Source organism: Rhea pennata, unplaced genomic scaffold (genome assembly GCF_028389875.1).
Source record: "Rhea pennata isolate bPtePen1 unplaced genomic scaffold, bPtePen1.pri scaffold_32, whole genome shotgun sequence".
Classification (NCBI taxonomy): domain Eukaryota; kingdom Metazoa; phylum Chordata; class Aves; order Rheiformes; family Rheidae; genus Rhea; species Rhea pennata.
The window spans coordinates 3,947,965-3,970,628 of record NW_026907679.1 but is presented as its reverse complement, the minus strand read 5'-3'; the positions used below and the strand labels follow the sequence as shown (position 1 = coordinate 3,970,628).

The 22,664-nt window shown below is 54.5% G+C and overlaps 2 protein-coding genes across 2 annotated transcripts in view; both read right to left on the bottom strand.

Moving 5' to 3' along the window:
• Positions 1 to 11,905, bottom strand: part of LOC134154595 (adenylate cyclase type 10-like) — a 43,425-nt gene extending 31,520 nt beyond the window's left edge. The window contains exons 1-11 of the mRNA XM_062601271.1: positions 11,896 to 11,905; positions 6,804 to 6,913; positions 6,116 to 6,244; positions 5,754 to 5,908; positions 5,211 to 5,358; positions 4,582 to 4,769; positions 4,356 to 4,493; positions 3,523 to 3,637; positions 2,914 to 3,051; positions 2,154 to 2,330; positions 1,317 to 1,418 (exon numbers count right to left, since the gene is read on the bottom strand). Coding sequence (XP_062457255.1) covers positions 1,317 to 1,418; positions 2,154 to 2,330; positions 2,914 to 3,051; positions 3,523 to 3,637; positions 4,356 to 4,493; positions 4,582 to 4,769; positions 5,211 to 5,358; positions 5,754 to 5,908; positions 6,116 to 6,244; positions 6,804 to 6,913; positions 11,896 to 11,905 — 1,410 coding nt within the window. The remainder of the gene's footprint in view (positions 1 to 1,316; positions 1,419 to 2,153; positions 2,331 to 2,913; positions 3,052 to 3,522; positions 3,638 to 4,355; positions 4,494 to 4,581; positions 4,770 to 5,210; positions 5,359 to 5,753; positions 5,909 to 6,115; positions 6,245 to 6,803; positions 6,914 to 11,895) is intronic.
• A 2,203-nt stretch (positions 11,906 to 14,108) lies between these two features.
• LOC134154594 (olfactory receptor 14A16-like) lies at positions 14,109 to 15,044 on the bottom strand. The gene has a single exon (XM_062601269.1). The coding sequence runs from the start codon at positions 15,042 to 15,044 to the stop codon at positions 14,109 to 14,111; it is 936 nt and encodes a 311-aa protein (XP_062457253.1).
• Between the last annotated feature and the right edge of the window lie 7,620 nt (positions 15,045 to 22,664).

The following is a 22,664-nucleotide window of genomic DNA, read 5'->3' as shown; positions in this document are numbered from 1 at the left end:
GTCCTGTGCTGCGGGAGACACCAGCCATGGCCCAGACCTTCCAGCACACTTGCGTGTCTGCGGCGTGCAGCCCCACGGCATTGGCACAGCTGTGACAGTGCTGCTCAAACAGAGTCACCTCCTGGCAGAAGGGTGACACCTCTGCCATGCTCTCTGGAGCCAGTGACCCAGTGCTCCAAAGCTGAACCTTGGTGGCAACCGCTCCCCGGGAGTTCTCAGGTTCAGCACGGTCTGTGTCAGCAGGCAACGGACGGAGGGTTCAGCATCAGCTTCCAGGGGCTGGAGGGCTGAGACAGAAAAGATCACAGCACATAACAGACTCCCACAGTTGCAGACATCCCTGATATCCTGCCCAAACAGGGCCTGTCCCACCCAGCCCTTCCCAGGCTGGGCAGGCAGCACGTGGGACAAAGGGATCAGCTGCAAGTTGCTGGTCAGCAATACCCCAGGTGACCCACAAATACTCACCTCCTCTCCCCCAAAGAGGCAGACCACACCTGCCTGGCTTATGGCAGGGCCAGCAACTGGAGCTCCCTTCCTGCGCCCCATCCTCCTCCCTGCCAGGGCCTCCTGCCACAGCTGCTCTCACTCACCATTGCAGATCTGCTCCACCTTCTCCTTCCTCTGCTTCATTTGCTGCCCCATGAGCCCTAGGCAAACACCTCCTGTCAGCCCTCATACTCCCCACCAAGACCCCAGCAGCACAGCTCCCATCCGGCCTTGCCAGCCTGCCCACTCATCCTCCTCCCCTTGTGCAAGGCTGGCCTCAGCGTGGTCCCCGGGCTGCAGGATGCAGGCATGCTGTGAGGCATTGCAGAACCTCCTCTCAGCCCACCTGCACGGTCAGGGATGCGACTGGGGTAGTGGCTCACCAAGGAACCTCACGGCTGCCTCCCGCAAGGATGCCTCAGGCTTCTCCAAGTATGGCAGGCTCTGGTGCAGGTATTGCACCGCTCTGCTCCTGTCCCTCAGCACCTGGAGACACCGCAAGGCCGTGGGTTGGCACCGAGACTCCCTGGCGAGCCAGGCTTGACCCTCCTCCCACGACCGGCCTCCTCTTCCTTCCTCCTCATGACCCCCGGTGGCCTAGGGATGCTGAGATCCCCCCCAAGCCTTCTGACAAGGACAGCCAAGCCAGGGGCACCTTCAGCATCCCAGGGGGGACAGCAAGGGCAGAGGGGCCTGGAGCAGAGCCCGAGGAGGCCGGGGCTCTGGGCTGCAGCAGTGGGTGAGGGGCACAGCTGTGTGCCCTGCACACTGGGCAGCGGGGCAGGCTTCGTCCGGTCAGGGCCCTGGGACTTTGGCCTTGTCCTTACCAGGTACTCCCCAATCTTCCGTATCTCCCCTGTCCTGGCCAGTTGCTTGAGCTCCTCCCACTTGAGGAGCTGTGCAGCGCTGACAAGGGCTTTCTGAGCGGCCTGCAGAGCAGCAGAGACTGGCAGATGCCACCACAGCCAGGACAAGGCACCCTGCCTCCCCCTCATCTTGGCCAGCCTTGGAGCATGTCCCAGCCCACAGTGGGGCTTAGGACCAGGGCTGCCCCTCCCTGCTGAAGGCAGCGGCACCTCTGCCTTGTCCTTGGCCACTCAGCAAATTGGACCTCCGGCTCACATGCACTCAAAGGCACACTTGTCTGCAGCCCCTGCCATGGTGCTCAGGCCTCCCCCAGGCCATGTCAGCATCCCTTCCCCAAAGCACTGCTCCATACCTGGGCCGCTCTCTGGTTCTGCTCGCTCATGTGCAGGAAGAGTGGGACCAGGCTCCTCTGCATGGGCTGCTTCATCCTCTGCTTGTTCTTCCCCACCACAATCTCCATCAGGTCCTTGAAGAGCAGCATGGAGAGCTCTCGCACTGTGCTGCAGCTCTGTGAGGAAGGAAGGAGAGCAGCGGAGGCCTCAGCAACGACTGCAGGAGCCAGGCATGAGAAGAAGGTTTTCCTTTGCGAGGCCTCGTCTTCTGCAGGCACAACTGTCCCCCTCCCTGGCCAGGGCTCCGAGCTGGGGACAAGCCTCTGCAGAGGCAGCACAACTGTGGCAGGAGGTGCCAATACACTGCCCAGTGGGTACACGTGCAGAAGGACACACAGCATCCAGAGCCACGTATACAGACCCACCCACACGCCAGAGAGCCCCTGGCTCTCCCACCAGCCTTACGTCATCAAAGCGTGGCAGAAGCCTCTCCGCCAGCTGCAGAGCGATGGGGTTGGAGCCCTTCTGGTCCAGGTAGCTGAGGATGTTTCTCAGCAACAGCAAGCTTCCTGCACGCACTTCCCTGCGGGCATCCTGCAGCCACTCCACCATGTCTGGGAGCAGGCTCTGCATTTTCCCTGCCTGTGAGAAAGACACAACTTCCTTCTGTGAAGCAAGGCCGGAGCCCCCTGGCCACAAGTGCTCTGGGGGCTGATTTCCCATCAGGGCTCAGGGGCCAGGGCCAGGGCTCTGCACACAGCCACGGCTTGGGCACAGAGGCTGCAGTGCATGGCAGAGATCTCCAAGGGGGCTCCAAGCACACTAGGGCTTCTCTAGGGAGCAAGGCTCCTGCCTCCAGGACCAGCAGCAGCCGACTGCATTAGCCCAACCCTGTGATCTGCCTCATCGTCCCTCTCCCAGCAGGACTCTGGCCGCAGCGTTCGCACAATGGAGGCCATTTGGAAGGGGCTTGTGGCTGCTGGGCCTGGATCTCCGCCTGGCACAGCGGAGCTCTTCCCGAGGGCCATTGGTGCCTTTCTGCCTGTGCAGCACAGCCCAGGGGCTGCCATGAAAGACTTGGGGCACATCAAGAGGGCAGCGGGGATGTGGGAGCAGCTAGCACACCTCCTGAGGGCCAGCAAAGGCCAGGCCACTCTGTGACCCAGCACCACCTGCCAAGCCCCAGCCTGCCACCATGGCTTCACCCAGCTGCCCCCCTGCTCACCATCTCGGGCCTCTTCCGCAGGCTCAGGAGGCCTCTGAATGCCAGTCTGCACAGCTCCAGGCCCTCAGCCTGCATGTAGCGCCAGAGGAGCGGCAGCGCGGCATCGTCCATCTCGGCAAGGTCAAGGCCGTCCAGCAGCTGAAATGCACACAGCACTGACGGACTGGCAGAGCCACCAGCACTGCCCGCAGCGTGCAGCCCTGCGTCCCACCCACCATTCAGGCCAAGGGCACCAGCCCCTGACACGGCTCACGCCATGGCCAGGGGCCACTGTGGAGATACCCGCAGGCCCTGCTCCCAGCCCTGGGCGTCACAGCACACTGCACGCACTGCTCGCCTCTGCCCCATGGCCTCGGAGCTCTCTGCATCCTCTTGTCCTCAGCCCTTGGAGGAGCACTTGAACCCAGAGAGCTGCCGCAAAGGAGGCCCAAAGGGCAAGTGCTTGCGAGCAGTCGCCCAGCAGAAACGAGCCAAGGCCAGGGCTGCTAACAAGAGCGCGTGCATTGCCCCAGCTCCATTCACCAATGTCACCCACCAGGCACGCGCACAGTGCGAGCAGAGAGCATTCAGCGGCACCTCCAGAGAGGCACTGCTTGCCATGAGGCTCACCTCCACAAAGAAAGCCATGGCGGGCCTCTGGCGAAACTGGTCCTCCCCGCTCAGCAGCCTTGCCAGCTGGTGGAAGATCCAGCCACACAGGTGTCTCGGAGCTCTCCTCATGGCTCTGGCAGAAGGAAGAAGGCACTGTTGGTCCTCAGCTGAGCAGGCAAGCCTGCTCTGGGCCTGCTTGGCCCCCTCAGCCACTTCCCCCCAGCACACTGAAGGCAGCTCAAGGCAGTGCTTGGCACGCAGCCACGGCAGCCAGCAGCATGTGCTCCTGGAAGGCCGCTCTTTCCCCACCACACCTTCCCATCAGAAAGCCAGGCTCAGTCACCATTATGTTGCTCTGGGTGGGAGACTGGAGAAACACCCTTTCTACCTGCAAGTCATGGCCTTCCCACACATGCCGTGTCCTCACCCCTTGGCATTCCTCTGCCCCGGGGGCCTTCCCAGGTCCTTCTGCTCAGCTTGCACTTTCCTGGGGCTCTGCTTTGGCTGCCACTGCAGCCAGACCGTCCCCAATCCTCTCTGTGATGGGAGCCCAGGCGCCACCGGAGGGCACTCCGGAGCTTTGGGAGGGCACCACTCCTGCGAGGGACCTTCTCGCACTACTCCTAACACCAACTACTCTCCCAACAGCTCTCAAAGCTGGGCAGTAGTGGGTCAGGGAGCTCCCATGGCCATTTTGCTGTGTGAGCCCTTGCAACAAGTGGGGAGGCTGCAGCCCCTTTCTTGGAGAGCTCGCCCCCACCCCCCACCCACCCACAAGGAAGGACATTGTGTGGGGCACCCCAAATCCACGGAAGAGGTGCTGGGGGGGAGCAGGGCGTAAAGGGCTCTACCTGGCCAGCACGGACACTCCCTTCTGAGATGTCTCTGCATGCAGAAACAGCTCCCAGCCGCCATTCTTCTCCACAGCCAGGGCTACGTGCCGATAGCCAGCACAGTGGAAGAGACCCTTCATGGCCTCCATGGCACACCTGCATGCAGAGCAAAGCCCAGGCCACACTGGCAGCCTGGCCCTGCCTCTGACTCCAAGGCCGAGACAGGAGGAGTGGGATAAAGCACCTGATGTGGCTGGGGGCACGGGACCCATCCCGCTGGCATTCCCTCAGGAAGATGTTTGTTTCCTGGCGGGTGAACCCTGCTGTGAAGACAATCTGAAAGAGCAGCGCCAGGAAGAGCTGGGGGAAGAAGGTCTTCAACACCTGTGGGTCGTAGGGCTTCTGGACGATCACGTGCAGTGCTCTTGTTGCCTGTGGAAAACACCCAGGGACACCTCTCACTCCTGAGCGCTCCCTGCCATTCTCCCTGAACCCTCGAGCTGGAAGCCTCACACACAGACTCGTGCTGTGGACAATGCAGATGGAGGGCTTGGAGAGCCTGACCAAAGCAAATGCCTGCAGGCTCTTTGGCCTCAACTCCTGTCCGTACACAAGGAGCCTTCCTGCATGAGGGACACTAGGGGATGCAGGGACAGGGGGAGATGGAGATTTCCAGGCCATGGCCAGCCTGAGTGTTTGTGTGCAGAGCAGCGCTCGGCAGCCCTGCGTGCTGGCAACGGGAGGCCTGGTGCTGGGCATGTTGTATCCCCATGCAGGGGAGGTGCCTGCCTGGGGGCACACAGGCAGGGCAGAGGGGGCCCACAGAGCCAGGCGACAGCCAGGGGACCAACGAGGCCTCGTCCCGTAACTCACAGCCAGGGGAAGGATGCAGCTGTTGTCCCTCTTGGAGGTGGGCTGCTTGCGCAGTGGCCGTTGCTCCAGCAAGCTCAGCAGCTCCTGCAGCACGTCTTTTGCAACTGCGGCCTTATCCAGCAGCACCTTCCACATGGTTGTGGCCATGCTGCAGACCCAGAGCGCTCTGTCAGTGGCACTTCCTCGGCCACAGCGCCAGAGCCCGGGCATGCCCTGGAGCTCCCTGGACATCCAGCAGCCCTGACCCTGCCCACCCCCTCCTCACTGGGAGCCCTAAAGGGGGCCTGCCCATGCAGGCTGGACAGCACCAGGCTGAAGTGCCTTGTGGGGAAGGCAGGGAGCATGGCCGCTGCCTGCTGAAAGCAGGCTCCCTTGCTCAGCTCTGCCTTCTGCAGAGCTACTTGATGCATGGGGACTGGGCAGTGGTGGCACAGACAGAGGACCCTGCCCCGCAGGCGTGTCCTGGGAGTCTCCTTGGGTCTGGCCCCCTTTGCGCCCTTCTCCCCATCTGCGATGAGCCCTCGAGCCTGACGGGCCCCATACTTGTTGCAGAGTGGGGAGCAGTAGAGCAGGCTCACGGTCAGCTCGTCAGGGTTCGAGCAGCACAGGTGGCAAAGGATGTTGTTCAGGGTGACCCGGGCTGACAACTCCCTGACGTACCTCAGGTTCCTGTAGAGGCACCTTATGATCCGTGGCACCTGGAAGACCCATGGGTGAGAGTGGGGCTGCTACCAGAGAGCAGCCATTACCCCACTCCCCACTGACATCCCCTTCCTTCTCCACACCTCCCAGTGCTCCTTGCTGCCTTCCAAGGCTCTTGGGTGCCCCAGACCCCTGGCTCTGGCAAGGTAAGACCACATCCCAGAGGGCTCCTGCCCCACGCATGCCACCTGCAGCCTGCTTACATCTTCCAGTGAAGAGACAGCGCCCACCACAAACATGTTCAGCATGTGGGTAGCCACCACCGTGCTGTAGTTGCTGCAGTTCCTCATGCCCTCGATGGCTGTGACAATGATGTCTATGCCTTCGGAGGGCTGAAGGTTTTTCAAACAGCTTATGGGAGAAAGGAGGTGAGGGAAGAAATGTCACGCTCTGTGCCATATTATTGGTGCTTAGCTGAGCAGTGGACGTGGCTCAGGAGAGGGGGGCGGGGTAATGCTGGCACTGTGGTCCCAGCAGAGCCAGGGGCGACTGTTGGGTTGTGCAGCGGCAGCGTGGGGCATGTGGCCACAGGGCCATCAGGGCACGAGAGGATGGTCGCGGTCAGGGTCACAGTGCACTGGCTCTGCAGGCAAGCACAGCTTGATGGTGGCCCTCAAGGCTGCAGCTGCTGCTGGGACTCTTGGAGTGAAGCCCCTGCCCACTCCCCACTCAGGCACAGTGGAAGCAGCACCGGGGGAGAGCTGGGCTGCTACCAGAGTGCAGCCTTACACAAGGTGCCACTGAGAGCTGCTTCCCTCTCCACCACGCCCTCTGCCCACTCTGCATGAACCGCAATACCCCCCCAGCCCTGCTCATTAGGCAGCCCTCTGCTCATCCAAGTCCCCTGATGACCCCATGGCCAAGAGTCCCAGCAGGGGAGGTGCTCCTCACATTCGTGATGACACTGAGGTTGCTGGTCCATGACACGCAGAGCTCGTCGTCAGCTTCCCACTCCTTTCGGTTCTCCGCATGCCCTTGATTATCCTGCAACGGCTCGCTGCCTGAGCAGGAGCGGAAAAAGAGAGCAGTCAGGAGGAGTGGAGGAGCCTTGGAGGGGGCAGACTGATGGCCTCAGGGAGAAAGCAGCCTGGCAGAGGAGAAGAGCATGCCAGTAACATCTGGGGAGCAGGATTCCCTGGGAGGCTGGGGGCCCCTTGCAGGGAACAGAAGGGGCAACTGCTTTGAAGGCTACCAAAGGCCTGGGGGGGGGGGGTTCAATGGGACTTTGTGGTGTGAAGCACCTCAGGATCCCTAGTGCGAGCAGGGGTTGCTGAGCAGTTTCCACAGCAGGGCAGTCCAGCACAGCCACTAACATCCTTCTGCCCTACTGCTCCATCAGCCCTCTTTACTGCTCCTGTGTCTCACAGAGCAGAGTGGCCGAGGCAGGCTGATGCCCTCCCTGGCCTTGCCAGGCTCTCCAGCTCCACGAGGATGCAGCCCACCACAGCTACTCTTACGTTTTCGTTGCACCACAAATCTGAAGAGGCAATGAAGAGCGTCCAAAGCCCCACGGCTGGTCTCTGCATCCTCATAGGCACAGCAAAGTATGAGATGCCCCACCAGCTGTCCCACTATGGGGACAGAGAGCCTTCTGTAGCCAGTGGGGCTCTCCTCAACTCCTCCAAAGGGGCGCCAGACCTGTGGAACGGGCGGTACAGCTAGAAGGACTAATGGCAGGCAGTTGCCACCAAAGCCCTGAAGCCAAGAGTCTGCCCAGGCATGCATGCCAGGTGAGTCAAAGCTCCGGAGGACCCTGCAGGCCTGGCCTCCCAAAGCAGCAAGGCAGCACTGCCACACCTCGCCTCACATCGTGCTCCCTGCACACTCCTGCCCTGCACAGAGCTGGGGCACAGCTGGGGCCTCAGAAAAAAACGCCTGCAGAGAGAAGCTCATGGCAAGAGGAACAAAGAGCTTTTGCCTCAGGGCAGGGCCTTGCCAGGGATCACTCCTCCCACTCAGAGCTTCTCCCTGCACTGCTGTTGGGAGTCTCCTGGACAGGCTGAGCGCTGACCCTCAAGGGCAGCAGAGTCACTGTACCGGACACACAGCACTCTGAGGTGCAGGGATATTGCTCTGATTTACATCCCTGGGTAGAGCTGGATGCACTCTCTGGCTTCACATCCCTGCAGCAGCCCTGGAAGGAAGTAGCTGTGATGTCCTGTCCCTCTGACCATTTAGCAATGAATGCCTGCTCTAAAGCACCACCTCCTCCAAACAGCGGAAGCTGGGAGAGCTGCCCTGAGAGACCCTTTCAGCTGGGGAAGGTGTCAGCTCAGGAAGAACCCAGTAGGAACCACAGCAGCAATGTGGCCCTGCAGCCAGAGACTTACTGTGACAATGGCTGTGAAGATTCCTCCCTGAACAGAGCTCTCCGCTGTTTTCCCTTTCCCAACTCTCTTTAGTTTCTGAGTTGCTCATCTCATGCTGGTGCCTGCAGGCAGTGCCTTCAGTCTTGCTGCTCCTTTAAGAGGAGCTGCTCCTGGACAGAGCTGTCTCTCTGTAGAGCCTGCAAGGTTCCATGGGCTCCTGTTGTCCCGGGAGCCAGACCCAGCTCCGTAGCTGAAGATCAGCTGAAGACGTGACTTTGTCTGTCCTCTGTGCACCCTTACGATGTTCCTCGGGCTCCAGGGCTGCCAGTTGCTGAAAGGCCAAGAGGTCACCCCCGAGAAATGTTCACTGAAGTAGACTAAAGTAATCACCAATGGTCCCTGTCTAAACCGTGGGGAGAAACTGAGTCCAGCACTGCAGTTTGTCTCATACAGAACAGTTTTCCAAGAGAGGTGGAAATGTCTCTCTCTAGAAGGCCCTCCTCCCATCTCATAAGAAGGCAGGACACCAGCACCAGGGCAAGAAGGGAGTTCATTTCCTTGTGCTTCAGGGTCTGATTTACAAGAGTTAATCAATACATCTAATGCCATTGAGAAATCGCAGGGATGGATAGTGGTTCAGGTCCCTCCCATGCACTCCACAGACTCACAGGACATGGGATTCTCCTTGCCCAAGCTGTACAGTGCACTAAAAATGCCTGTCTGCATGGGACAGAGGGCCCTGGACAGGAAGGAGGAATGAGCTGCTAGCAATCTCATGAAATTCAACAAGGATAAATACCAGGTTCTTGCACCTGGGACAGACCAAGACAGTGCAAAGATACAGGCCGGGGACTAGGCAGTCATGGAGCAGCTCTGCTGAAAAGGCCCTGGGGGTCCTGGTGGGCAGAAGGCAAAATATGAGACAATCATATGCCCAGGTAGCAAGGAAGGCGAAGGGTGTCCTGGGCTGTGTGAACAGGAGCGCAGACAGATTGGTAGAAGCGGTGACCCCTCTCTATTACTCACTCCTTTAGAGCAAATGTACACTACTGCATCCACTTTGGGGCTCCTTGGTCCTAGAAAGATGGGGATAACTGAGAGCGAGTTCAGCAGAAGGCCCCAAAGGTGGTCTCAGAACTGGAGCACTATCTTTGTGAGTGAGCAGGGCTTGTTCAGCCTGGGGAAGAGATGCCTCTGGAGGGACCTAATAGCAGCCTTCCAGTACCTAAGAGGAGGCCCTGAAGAAGACAAAGGAAGGCTATTTATCATGGTCCAGGCTGCAAGGACAAGAGACAATACCTTCCCATATAAACATTCCATCCGTATTTATTCGTCCCCGTTGGCCCTGGTTTTGTTTGCTTTGTACCCTCACTTTGTATTTCTGAAATGATTGCCCTGTTAAGTCCTATTTGAGGCAGGAATTGCATTACATTAGAACATCCTTTTATTACTTGTGCTATCCTGTGATTCTGTTTGTTGTTACCATCTAAGAGGTACTACAAGTTAGGGTGAGCCATCTGCACACACACATTACGAGCTGGCACACGAGAGCTACATTCTGGAGGACCTTGAGAAACTTGTGGATTTGGCCAACAGAAACTTTGTGAAGTTTTGCAAGGAGCAGGGATAAGTCCTGCTCCTGGGGCAGGATAACTCCATGCTTCAGGGCAGGCTGGGACCTTATAAGGAGAGAAGTGTCCCTGAAGAGAAGGACCTGGGTGTTGTGAGAAGTGTTACATGAGCCAGTGAGGCACAGTCATTGTGAATAAGGGCTGCATGAGGAGGAGTGTGGCCACCCACACAAGGGGAACCATTATTCTCCCTCAGCTCAGCCCTGGGTTGACAACAGTTGGAGTAGTGTGTCCCAGGGTGGGTCTCCCAGGCACTTTTTCTTCGTAGTGAGAAGCAGCACAAGTAAGGGAAAGTCACAGTCTGCAGCTTGGGCGGTTCAAACCAGACAACAGGATGAACCAATGTCACTCGAAGAGTTGTGCTGTGGTGCTATAGGTCACCCAGAGGGAGTCTGAGATCAGCCCCTGGCTCTGTGTTTCAAGGAACAGCCAGTGGGGACAGGGAGGCATTGGTAAAGGGAGGGAGATCCCAAGGTAGGAGCAAGGTGGGGGAGCATCTTGAGTATCTGCAGTCTGCAGGCACCCAGCTGCAGGCAAAGGACAGTGCAGGACCGCCTGTGGTGGAGAGAGTCAACAGCACTGGCATGCTGAAGAGCCTGAAAGAGCAGAAATCTTTTTTCTATAGCTGTTGTCTCTATCACTGAGGCCTACCAGGAGACAGCAGCGCGTCATTGTCCCCTTACCCCCTAGGGGACCCCAGCAGCTGCCATGTCATTTCATGCACTCAACATTGCACACCTCCACCTGCTCCACTGCTCCCCGCAGCAGCCCTGACCAATGCATGGGGGAAACGATCTCCCTTCGCAGGAGCTGGCTGTCTGCGATCGGCCATTTTGCTTGATAAAACACATCAAGGGTTGACTCAGCATCAGAGCCACCTGCTCATTGTCTTTGCCTACCTATAATGAGTGGCCTCCAACTTTCTGCTCTAATCAGCCCCCAGGGAGTCTTTCTTGCTAACGGCCCTCAGTGGGACCCATTAATGCTGTGTGTAACTTTGGGCTCTGCTTCTGAATTTGTCTTTTTGAAAGTTTTGTTCAGTCTCCTCTCAGTAGCTGAGGTTGGTGGACTCAGCACCAAGTACACTATGTGGCTTATTAAAATGTAAAAATCCCTGAGGAACCTTTTCTCTCTCTGTAATTTTCTTCTAGTCTTGTATAGCTAATTGCAGATGTTTCAGGAGTGTAGTGGAAAGATGGAAAATGTAATAGTATGAAAACATTTTTTTTTCTTTTAAATTATTATTATTATTATTATTATTACATTTACAGAATTAGTGACAAAAACACTCTACAGTTGATCTCAATCCAGAGTGTTCCCTCATGAAGTCAGGACACGTAGGAAAAGTAGTGTCCCAGAGGTCAGGAATTGCTCAGTCAGTCTTCATCTCCATCTCCCCAACCCTGCCATTGCTCTCTCAGTCACCAGAGACTTCCATCATTCTTTTTAAAGCTAATTTTCTTCTGCTGAAGTCTGCAACTGAGTTGTACAGCTCATATGTTCCAATTCCCACCTGCAAAGGAAACTTAGACAACTACCTGCAAGTAGACACAGAGGTTTGTGGTGAATTTTTAATTGTAAACAAAGAAAGACTAAAGCATAATAGAGTTTCAAAAAAACCCAATACACTAGAGTTTCAAAAAAAAAAAAAAAAAAAAAAAGAAAAAAAAAAAAGAAAAAAACCACCCCTCAACAGCATACTAAGTCTGAGCTACCTCCAATGAGACCCATTTCCCACAAGAGATAGCCTCACTAGAAATCTTTTGGACTGATAGTAAATGGTAGATAGAAACACAACTAAGGACTTGGCTAGAGGGAGAGACGTCTGAAAGATGGATCAAGGTGGAAACTCCCTGAAGTGCAGATCAGCAGTTCAGTGTCTGAATGAACCAAGAATAAGGGAAGGGGGAAACTGGAAGCAATAGGAAGTTACAACGTCCCAGCCAGCATGCTGTAAAGGTGATATTAGAACTTGTCCATTTGATCAGGGCATGTGGAAATAGAAGAGAGAACCACGCAGCTCCTGGGGGTCCTGGGCCTTACTGGGGGCCATGGTGCTCTTGGGGATACTGATGGCACTGTGCTTCTGTACAAAACTCTGTGCCGAGACAAGGAGGAGCAGGAAGGTTGGTTGTAGGGATGTTCCCAAACTCCAGCAGCTGCAGAGGTGGGAGCTGGTCACCTCACAAATTTCTGAATAGGCCAAAATGCAGATCCTGAGGCACTGCACTGCCTTACAGGCTCTGCACTGGAGCCTGGGCAACATCCCTGCAGCATGTGGGTATGTCCCGAGAAGCCCAGAACAAAAAATATGGGAGATGCAGGGAGTCAGGGCTGTACAGTCCCTCAAGAGAGCCAGGGCACTGGGGAGAGGAGGGGGGAGGATGCAGGGTACCAGGGAGAAGCATTGTCCTGAGGTGATGCTGAAAAGCCGAAGGACCAACTGAAGAGGAAAATACCTTTCCGCAGGCTCAGCTAGAAGGAAATCTGGGCAAAATTCATGGGTAATGGGAGAATTCCCCCAGGTTTGCTGCCTGGCCTTGCCCATGACTTTGGTCCTGAAGAAAGCCTTCCGATGGATGTGTGATAAGGACATGTTTACTGTTTTCTGGCTTATGATCAATATTTTAAGGACCCCAGACCCAGCTGAGGACTTCTGAAATGAACGAGCCTGCTTTGATGCCAGTGCAGGAAGGCTGTGTCCTGCTCCATATTGTCCTACCTCCTGCTTCTACGAGGACAGCAACCCACAGCAGAAACACATGATTTTTGGAACATAATTGGGATGAGGAGAGGGGAAATGTCCCAGCTCTCTCCCTGGCTGTGCCATCTCCATGGCAGTGACCTGTGGAGCCCCCTGATGATACAAGCTGAAGTCACAGTGGGATGTGCCGCACCACAGGGAGGTCTCCCCAGTGACAGGGCAGTGCCATCACCTCCCTGAGAGTACCCAGGGACCAGGTGGGCACTGCTCATGTGCCCCCCAGTGCTGCCCTTCGGAGCTGATCCAGGGTGAGGAGTGGGGACAGGAGGGAGCAGGAGCACATTGGGCTGCTTGTTCACAGGCAGAGGAGCAGGGACACATTGGAGAGGAGCTGGTGGCCTCCAGCTCCTCTGGCCAGCCCCTCTCCCCAGGACAGCACAAGAGTCCTGACCCCAGCGTGCCTCAAGCAGCTCCAGTGACAGAGCAGCCTGCCTCAAGCTGACAAACATAGAAACAGGTCTTCATTTATTCCTCCCCACAAACACATCCTTGTTCCTTTGGTCTTCTCCAGAGGTGTCTCTGCTTCCCAGAGAGCCTTTCCCCAGGTGAGTGTGTCTGTGCCAGCCAGGCTATCCATTCCTGTATCGCTCCCCTGGGCTCCGCACAGGACCCTGGGCTGGTGGTGCTCCTCTGCAGGGCAAGGGGGCAATAGAGCCCCAGGGTGACTCTGCATTGGACATGCTGGTCAGGGCAGAGCCAGCTGTATCAGCAACACTGCAGCTGACAACCTCCTGCCCTCGCCAGAGTCTGTGGCTGCGGAGGATGGATGGAGCAATCACAGGGCATTTCCCATTGCTCAGCATGTGTTCAGAGGCGTCATTAGACCCAGCCCACTCCCTCTCCCCAGACTGAAGAGCTCTCATTTGATGCATTCCTTGGTTTGGCCCTTTACCTGTGGGTGACTCTACTCGGCTTCAGGAGTCCTCACTCACTGCACATCGCAGGCACACGCTGCCCTTGGAGATGCCCTGTGCTCTCTGGGTGGCTCCATATTCCCTTTCCAGAAGGATAGGCATCTGTCACCAGCCCTATAATATGTGTGACAGTCCCCAGCACATACCCATTGACCACTCACCCTGTATAGGGACTCTGGGCACTCACAAGTGAGGGCTAAATCCTCCCCACATTCCCTCACACATCACCCCAAAGAGCTGAGACACCTTGGCCCATGGAAATCCCAGGCATGGCAACAGGGCCTTCCTGTGTGCAATTCCCTGAGCACATTCTTGGCTTCTGCTGAGGAAGAATAGCCCAGCCTTCAGGCACAGTAGTAAGGAGATCCCCTTTTATTACAGAGATGCTACTTGAGAGTCCAGCTCTGACACAGTGATAGGAAGATTTACAGAAGGGCTCTGGGTCACGCAGAGGGGATTTGTGACTCTGGAAAAGCAGCATGAATTCAGACATTTGTACTTAATTTCAGAGAGAACTCCCACAGCACAAACGTTGCCTGAGGTAGACTGTAAGTGGCTTGTGAGGAGAAATGGGCAGCTCATTGCTGCTGAACTAGTACCAGCTGAAATAGTTTCCTCACTGCCTCCTGGAGCTCCTTGTTCCTCATGCTGTAGATGAGCGGGTTCATGGTTTGAGGTACCACGGAGTACAGAACAGTCAGCACTAGATCCAGAGCTGGGGAGGAGACAGAAGGTGGCTTCAGGTAGGCAAACAGGCCAGTGCTGAGAAACAGGGAGACCACGGCCAGGTGAGGGAGGCACATGGAAAAGGCTTTGTGCCGGCCATGCTCAGCGGGGATTCTTAGTACAACTGTGAAGATCTGCACGTAGGACAGCACAATGAAAATGAAACAGCCAAACATTAAACAGGCACCAACCCCTGTAATCCCAACTTCCCTGAGGTAGGAGTCAGAGCAGGAGAGCTTGAGGATCTGGGGGATTTCACAGAAGAACTGGTCCACTGTGTTTCCTTGGCAGAGTGGAATGGAAAATGTATTAGCAGTGTGCAGCACTGCACAGAGAAACCCACTGGCCCAGGCAGCTGCTGCCATTCTGACACAAGCTCTGCTGTCCATGATTGTGCCATAGTGCAGGGGTTTGCAGATGGCAACATAGCGGTCATAGGCCATGACAGTGAGGAGAGAATACTCTGCTGAAAACAAGAAGACAACCAGGAAGACCTGGGCAGCACATCCTGAGTAGGAAATTGCCCTGGTGTTCCAGAGGGAATTGGCCATGAATTTGGGGACAGTGGTGGAAATGGAGCTGAGGTCAAGGAGGGAGAGGTTGAGAAGGAAGAAGTACATGGGGGTGTGGAGATGGTGGTCACAGGCCACAGCTGTGATGATGAGGGCGTTGCCCACAACAGCAGCCAGGTAGATGCCCAGGAAGAAGGAGAAGTGCAAGAGCTGCAGCTCTGGTGTCACTGCAAGTGTGAGGAGGAGGAAGCCGTTGAGGGAGCTGCTGTTGGACATTTGCTCGGCTTTGGTTCAGGGCACTGTCCAAGGAGGAAAAGGAACAGACAAGTCAGAACAGGCTTCTCTGAGTAAAGCCCACTGCACTCCTCATAGCACTCCCCCCACATTGCTTCTCTCCTTTACCTTGTTCAGCTTCTTTTCTGACCTGTGGTTTGTGCTTTGTGTGTAGTGCCAGGGCCTCTGCCCATGGGCCCCAGAGGAGCCAGCCCTGCTCTGTGCGGGGACACAAATGGAGGTGTCAGACTGCCCTGTGTGTTTGCTGGGGATACCTGGGGATGGGCACCATGAGCTGAGTGAAGGGAAATCCATTCTGGTGACCGGGGAGGAACATTCTCTTTTCAGCACTGAGAGAGATGAATACAGCACTCAGGGCAGCTGTGTCTGAAAGCCAAGTTTGTTGTGAGGGATTCATGTTCCCCAAACTTGCCCTCTTGAACAAGGGTGTCTGTATCTGGATCAGTTGCACCAGCTTCCATTCCAGCAAGGAAAAGACACAGTGCAGAGAAGGCAGGGGCTGACCCAACCCTTCCTAGACATCTCTGTCCCACTGAGACGGAATCTGCCCTCACACCAGTTTACCATCTTCATTCTTTCTCTGGACACTGTATTTGAGTGGGAAGTCGCTGCCTCCTTAACCCCAGAGAGCAGGAGAGCAAGAACTAAACTAACACAGAGAGGTGAAGAAACAAGGAGCAACAAGGTGATGCTCCTACCAGAGGGAAAGCAAGGAGCGAGACACAGATAAGCACTCATGAAAGCTCACGAAAGTCTTCACCCTCCTGAGCACACCACTTCCCAGATGGCAACATCGCAGGACAGTCGCTCTCGGCCCCTTTGACACACAGTGGAAATGGGCACACTGCAGGAGACATGCCCCTACCCTCTGTAGGAGTTGTGGCTGCTGAGGAGGGGGCTCATGCCCTGGACCCCCCGACCTTGAGGGTAGGGGCTCTGTAGGTGGTAGAGCAGACACAGGGGGCTTAATTAGAGGAAGCTATCTGCAATGAAGGGGAAGACAGGGAGATCTCCAAATTGTCCCCCCAACACACACACACGCACACACATTTATGCTTCCAGTTTTCTCCCATTCGCTGATCATATCTTAACCACTCAGAGCTTTTCCTCCTGGGAGCTGTCTCTCTCTCCCATGTCTTTTCCCTGCCAGCACTCTGCAAACAGTAGGTAAATGAAAGCACAGACTCAGCAGAGACCTTGTCTTTAAGGTAACCCTTGTCCCTGCCTTGACTGTCCTCTAGAAAAGGCCTGTTGGACATATTGTGGGGGTGAGCTGGAGCTGAGAGCACTCCTGACCCACGCAGCACCCTCTCAGCTGGAGAAGGAACATGCACTGCTGAGGGTCACTCCTCTCACCTGGAGCTTCTTCCCACAGCACTGTGGGGAGCCCCCTGGGCAGGCTGAGTACTGACCCTCGCAGGTGGCACAGTCTCTGCCCTGGACACACAGGACTCTGGGGTGCAGGGTCACTGTTCTGAGTCACAAACCTGGGCAGATCTGGCTGCACTCCCTGGCTTCACAGCCCTGCACCGTCCCATCTTGCCCCATCCCTCTGGCTGTACACCAATGAATGCCTGCTCTAAAGCACCACCTACTCCACACAAGAGAAGCTGGGAGAGCTGCCCTGAGAGACCCTTTCAGCTGTGGAAGGTTCCAGCTGCAGAAGAACCTGCCAGGAACCACAGCAGCAATGTGGCCCTGCAGCCAGAGACTTACTGTGTCAAAGGCTGTGAAGATCTCTCCCTGTAGCGAGCTCTCAGCTGTCCTCCCCTTCCCAATCATCTTTAGCTTCTGAGTCACTCATCTCATCCTGGTGCCTGCAAGCAGTGCCTTGAATCTTGCTGCTCCTTTAAGAGGAGCTGCTCCTGGACACAGGTGTCTCTCTGCAGTGTCTGCCAGGTTGCCATGGGCTCCTGCAGTCCCAGGAGTAAGGCCCAGCTCAGGAGCAAAGATCCAGCTGAAGACATGACTTTCTTTGGTCCTGCGCACCCTCGTGATGTTCCCAGGGCTGACAGTTCCTGCAAGGTTGCAAGGTCACCCTGGAGAAATGTCCACTGAAGTAGACTAAAGTCATCTCCGGTGGTCCCTGTCTAAACAGCAGGGGGAGACCTAGTCCCGCACTGCAGTTGATCTCATTGGAAAATGGTTATCGGTGAGAAGGGGAAATGTCCCACCCTAGAAAGTTTAACTCCTACCTCATAAGAAGACAGGACACCTACATCATTTACTTGCTGGGACTGACTTGGAGGAGTTAGTCTAATCCACCTATGCTGTTGAGAAGTCCCTGGGTTGGAGTGGGATTTAGTTCCCTTCTGCGTGCTCCACAAACTCATAGGGCATGGGATTCCCCTTGCCCAAGTTTTGAGGTGCACAATATGCTTGCTGCATGGGAGCTTCTTGTCTAAGCTGCCATTGTAATTAGTGGAGAGGGAGCATAGGAGTCAGCTGTGCACCAAGAAGTGCCTTCTCACATCTGAGGTGCCAGAGGTGGTCCAAGGCATGTGCCACTGTCTGCCTACACCTGATGGAGCAACTATGAGACCCACATCCTTCTAGAGCGTCAGCTGGCGACCAGGTGGAGATTCTCCTTGGCCATCTGAAAGGATACCTGCTGCAAGAGCTCCGCTCACTTTGAAGCCCAGACACATGCAGATCCCAACACTGCAAAGACCTCATGTAATTCTGTGCACACACTTGATTCAATGCAATGGCAAGAGGCCTGCAGGGCCATGTCAGGTGCAGGGCGTGCAGCACAACCACCATGTTTCTAGCAGGCACAGCACAGGACCTACAGGAAAATCATGCCCTTTGGAGAGGTTGCTGGGCAAACACCCCATGGCACCTTGGAATTCCTACCTCTTCCCAGATTCCCACCACTGCCTTCAGACAAAGTCCGTCCCATCTACATCCCAGCATGCTGCAATGATGGAAGGCACATCACGCCGAGGTCTCCATACATATGTCTATACTCTCCTTTCTGCAAACCTTTTCTGATTCCCACTGATATGAACAGGGACTGTGCTAAGGATGCAACCACACCACGGCTTGATTGTTGGCTGTGCAGGCCCAGGGACTTTCCCAATGGCGCCTTGTCCTTCCTGGACATCCAGTCATTCCATCACAGGGCCTAAGGCCAGGCCTAAAGTCATGGTGGGCATCAAATACCTCTCCTGCCACAGCTGCACAGCTCAACTCTGTTTCTGCCTGGCCTCGGGTACTGCAGGGTTTACTCTCTTAGTGGGCGCCTCATCATTACATCACTACTTGCTATCTCTGTCAGCAGGTCTCTGCTTTGAAGTGGGACCTTTGCATTTGGTGTCCTTGGCTCACAGAGACAAGTCTGTGCTCAGCCCTGGTGCCACAGCTGAGGCTCTGCAGCCCAAAAGTTTACAAAAGCACAAAGCCTGGGGCAGAAACAGCAGGAACTAGTGATGCCCAGGCTGTCACAGAACTGCCACATTTTGAAGCACCCTGAGGAAGTCTGTGGATCACAAACCCTGATTCTCATGGGGAGACTTTAAGCTCCCTGATTATCAGTGGGAGGATAGTGCAGCAGAGGTCAAACAATCCAGGAAGATTCTAGAAGGCTTGGAGGACAATTTCCTAGCACAGCTAAGCCGGATATATAAACAAGGGTGATGCTTTCCTGGATCTGGAACCTGCAAACAAGGAAGGACTGATCAGAGATGACCTGCTCAGTGTCAGCCTTGCCTGCAGTGGCCCTGAGTTAGTGAAGTTCCAGATCCAGAGGGGAATAAGGAGGAAGAGTGGCAGAGTCCAGACTTTGGATGCTAGAAGAACAGACTTGACCTACTGGAGGGACTAGTAGGGGTGTCCCATAGGAGGCAGCTTCGAGAGGCAGTGGAGCTCAGGAAAGCTGGCAGGTCTGAAAGAACAGCATCCTCTGAGCTCAAGAATGGCCACACTCATGCCCAGGACAACAAGTAGCTATCTCAGGAGACAGGCAGCTGAACAGGAAACTCAAAGCTGAGCAAGGATTGAAAAAAATGTGGCACACAGGAATGGGAAGCAGGGAGAGGCTGCAAAGGAAGAATTTAGAAATATTGTCCAGGGAAGTCAGGAAGTAGATAGAAAAGCTAATGTTGCTCTAGGCAGACACTTGCAAGGGATGTCAACGGTACAAAGATGAGCTCCTATTGCTTGAGCAGAAGACAAAGAATAACAAGGGAAATGTTGGTGCATGGCTGAATGGGACAGGGAATCTGGTAACAGCAGATGCAGATAGGTCTGGGGAACTCCAGGCCTTTGCTTCAGTCTCCACCAAATAGGTCTGCCAGGCCACGGTGCCTGGAGTCAGGACTCCTGAGGAGAAAAACAACTAGCAGTACTTAAGGCTTGAGTCAGAAATTACTTGAAAGACCAGAAATGTATGGGATTGGATGGGCTGTAACTGAGGATGCTGAGAGCTGGCACTATCTTGCAAGGTCTCTCTTTATCTTCTTTAGGAGGTTATGGGGATAAGGGAGGTGCCAATGACTTCAGAAAGGCAAGTGTCACATTTAAAAAAAGGCCGTAAGGATACCTGGGGAACTACAGACTGTTCAGCTTTGCTTTGATGAAGAGAATGTCCTGGAACAATGTCATGTTCTCTCTGACCACATTTCTGGGTAAACGAAGGAGAAAAGGGGGAAAGGGAACAGTCTGCATGGATTTCCCGAGCATAAATCATGCTTCACCAGCCTGATGGCCTTCTATGTTAACAGAATTGTATTTGTGCATGAAGAGAGAACACTGAATGCCAGATTCCTTGACTTTAGGGAGGCTTTTGACATTTTATCCCCTAGTACAAGTTAGGACTTCATGGTCTGAATGGGTGGATAAACAAATGGTCAAAGAACTGGTCGCATGACTGGTCTCAGAGGGCAGTGGTGAAGGGGTAGTATCTCCTTCCGGGAGAGACCTGTCCTTTTTAAACCTTTATGAATGGCTTGGAAGGAGCAACTTTCATCGCATTCATAGGTGACTCCAAACTGGGTGAGGGGCACCAGTCTTATGCTGGAGGCCTGCCACTGAGAGGGCCCAGGACAGGCAGGAGGAATGGGCTGTCAGGAATCTCATGAAACCCAGCAGGAGAAATGCCAGGTCCTTGTACCTGGGCCACACCAACACCCTGCAGAGATACAGGCTGGAGACTGAGTAGACATGGAGCAGATCTTTGAAAAAGGACACGAGAATTCTGGCAGAGAGAAGGCAAAATATGAATCAGTCATGTGGCCAGGCAGAAAGAAGACCAACAGTATCCTGGGCTGTACAAACAGGAGTGCAGCCAGCAGGTCAATGGAGGTGATTATCCCTTTCTGCTCGGTACTTGTTATACAATTTGTACAATACTGTGCCCAGTTTTTGGCCCCCAGTAGGAGGTCCTTGTATGAGGATGATGTCAAGAAGATGCAGCCACGCTTTTCATTATGGTGACAATCTGAAGGTTGAGACAATAGCCGTATGTTGAAGCCCAAGAGGAACAGACTAGAGGGATTGAAAAGTTTTTCCCCTGACCGGATGGTCAAGCATTGGCATGTGTGGCCGAGAGGAGCTCTGCTGCCTCCATCTCTGCAGGCTTTCAAGATTGGATCAAGTGCTCGGCAACCTCCTCTGAACCCATAGCTGAGGTGCTCACCTGAGGTGAGCACAACATTGGGTTAGAGGTTTCCTGAGGTCCTGTGCAGCTTAAAAGAATCCCTTCCACCAAGGGTCTTCTTTAGTCAGTGTTAAGGAGAGCACTCAGCTCTCCTTGACCATAGAAGTAACTCAGAGAGAAGCAGGCTCAGATCAACTAGCTTTGTGGTCCTGCTCCAGTCGGGGATGTTCTGATACAAGGCTACTTGGCAGGAATTCAGGCCTCCCTGAACTGCCCTGATCACTCCTTTCCTTCACTTTTTCTTTGTTTTCCTGTTTTTCTCTCCTACCATCCTCATACTTTCCCATACAAACACCTCTTTTAGCCCTTCTTTCCCTTTAGGCCCTTACTGTGCTTGCTTAGTACCTTCATTTCCCGTTTCTGAGATTATTGCTCTTGTAATTCCTACTTTGGTAAGGAGGTCCCTTAAACTAGTACCTCCTTTTATCACTTCTACCATCCTGCAATACCTTGCGCTCTTGGGTTGTTAGAGGCACCCCATCTCATGCACTTTGCGTGAGCACATACACACTAAGAGCTGACACAACGGAGCTTCAGGCAGAGGGATGTGAGAAACTTGGGGATTCTGCCAACAGAAACCTTGTGAAGTTTTACAAGGAGGAGAGCAAGTCGTGCACCTGGGGAAGAGGAATCCCATGCATCAGAACACATTGGGACCTTGTTGTCCCAAAATCTGGATTCTGTTACCCGGTGTGCAAGCAACCAGTAGACACACAGGGTCGAGATATTTGTTTATTTCATTTCTGCGCAGGGATGGGGGCTAGGTAGTAAATCCACAAAACTAGCACACCTTCTCCCCCTCTCATTCTTCATTTATACACACTTTTCAGGAAGTACTTTATACAAATCTTTCTATTGGTTACAGTTTCATTACATCAGGTAATTGCTCTGCGCTTGCACTTTCACATTCTTGTTAATTAGCATAGGAAGCGAAGAAGAGGCGGTAACATCATTCTCATGTCATTTCCATCTCATTATTCATTTAGGGGTGTGAAGTTTAATATGTTAACAAGCCTTAATGAACCTAAGGTCACTTCTGGGTTATTCTGCTGTTTTTGTCTTACCTACCCCTCGCAATCTTCAAAGCGCTGTGGTTTCATCAAGGTTCTTAGCCAGAGCTGGTTATACTTTGCAGTACTGTTTTTCTCTCCCCCTTGTCCTTGAGTCTTGTTAACTATTTGCAAGGTTTTTTTCTCACAGTATTTCCCTAACACCACGTGCTGCTCCTGCAAATTCACTCCAAGGTCAACAGCACAGACACAAAGGACTTTGGCCCCTTCTCTGCTGGAGCCCCCCTGCCCCCTCTCACAACTGCTTGATTTTGCCTGTCTTCACAGCATTTCCTGATTCTCTCTGCAGTCGACTCTGAGGATTTCTTCTGCTACTCAAGACCTGTGGCAACAGTCTGGGAGCTGATGAGTCAGCAGGTGTCACAGCTTGCAGGCAAGAGTGGGCCTCCTGGATAGCACAGCCCCGATCCCAGCAGCATGCGCTGGTGCCTCCCACCAGTGGGCAACCTCTGGGGCGCCTACGGCTTGAGGCACCACACTGCAGGGCTGTGACGGAATGGAGTGATGAGAGATGAGATGGCACTGCAGAAACTCTCACTGCTGGTAGAACAGTGGGGAACTGAGTGATCGAAAGGAAACCAAGGCAGTTGTAGGCAAGACTGAATCCTGACTGGATCAACAGATGATTGGGCTTGCAATTGGTTTAAGCTGTGACTTCTGGGGAGAACAACAGTGCGAACTATGAAAGATTAATGCCACCCCCCAAGGTGTGGACCCTGCTCTGGGCAGTGGGACTTCCCCCAAGATTCTACCCAGTGAGAAGTGGATGCCCGCACTGCGATTCCCCCGTGACCGATGGGGCATCTTAATTCAACCGTCTGGGAACAGGAAATTTGTCCTTTGGCTTCTAATGGGTCTGCAATCATGTATGTG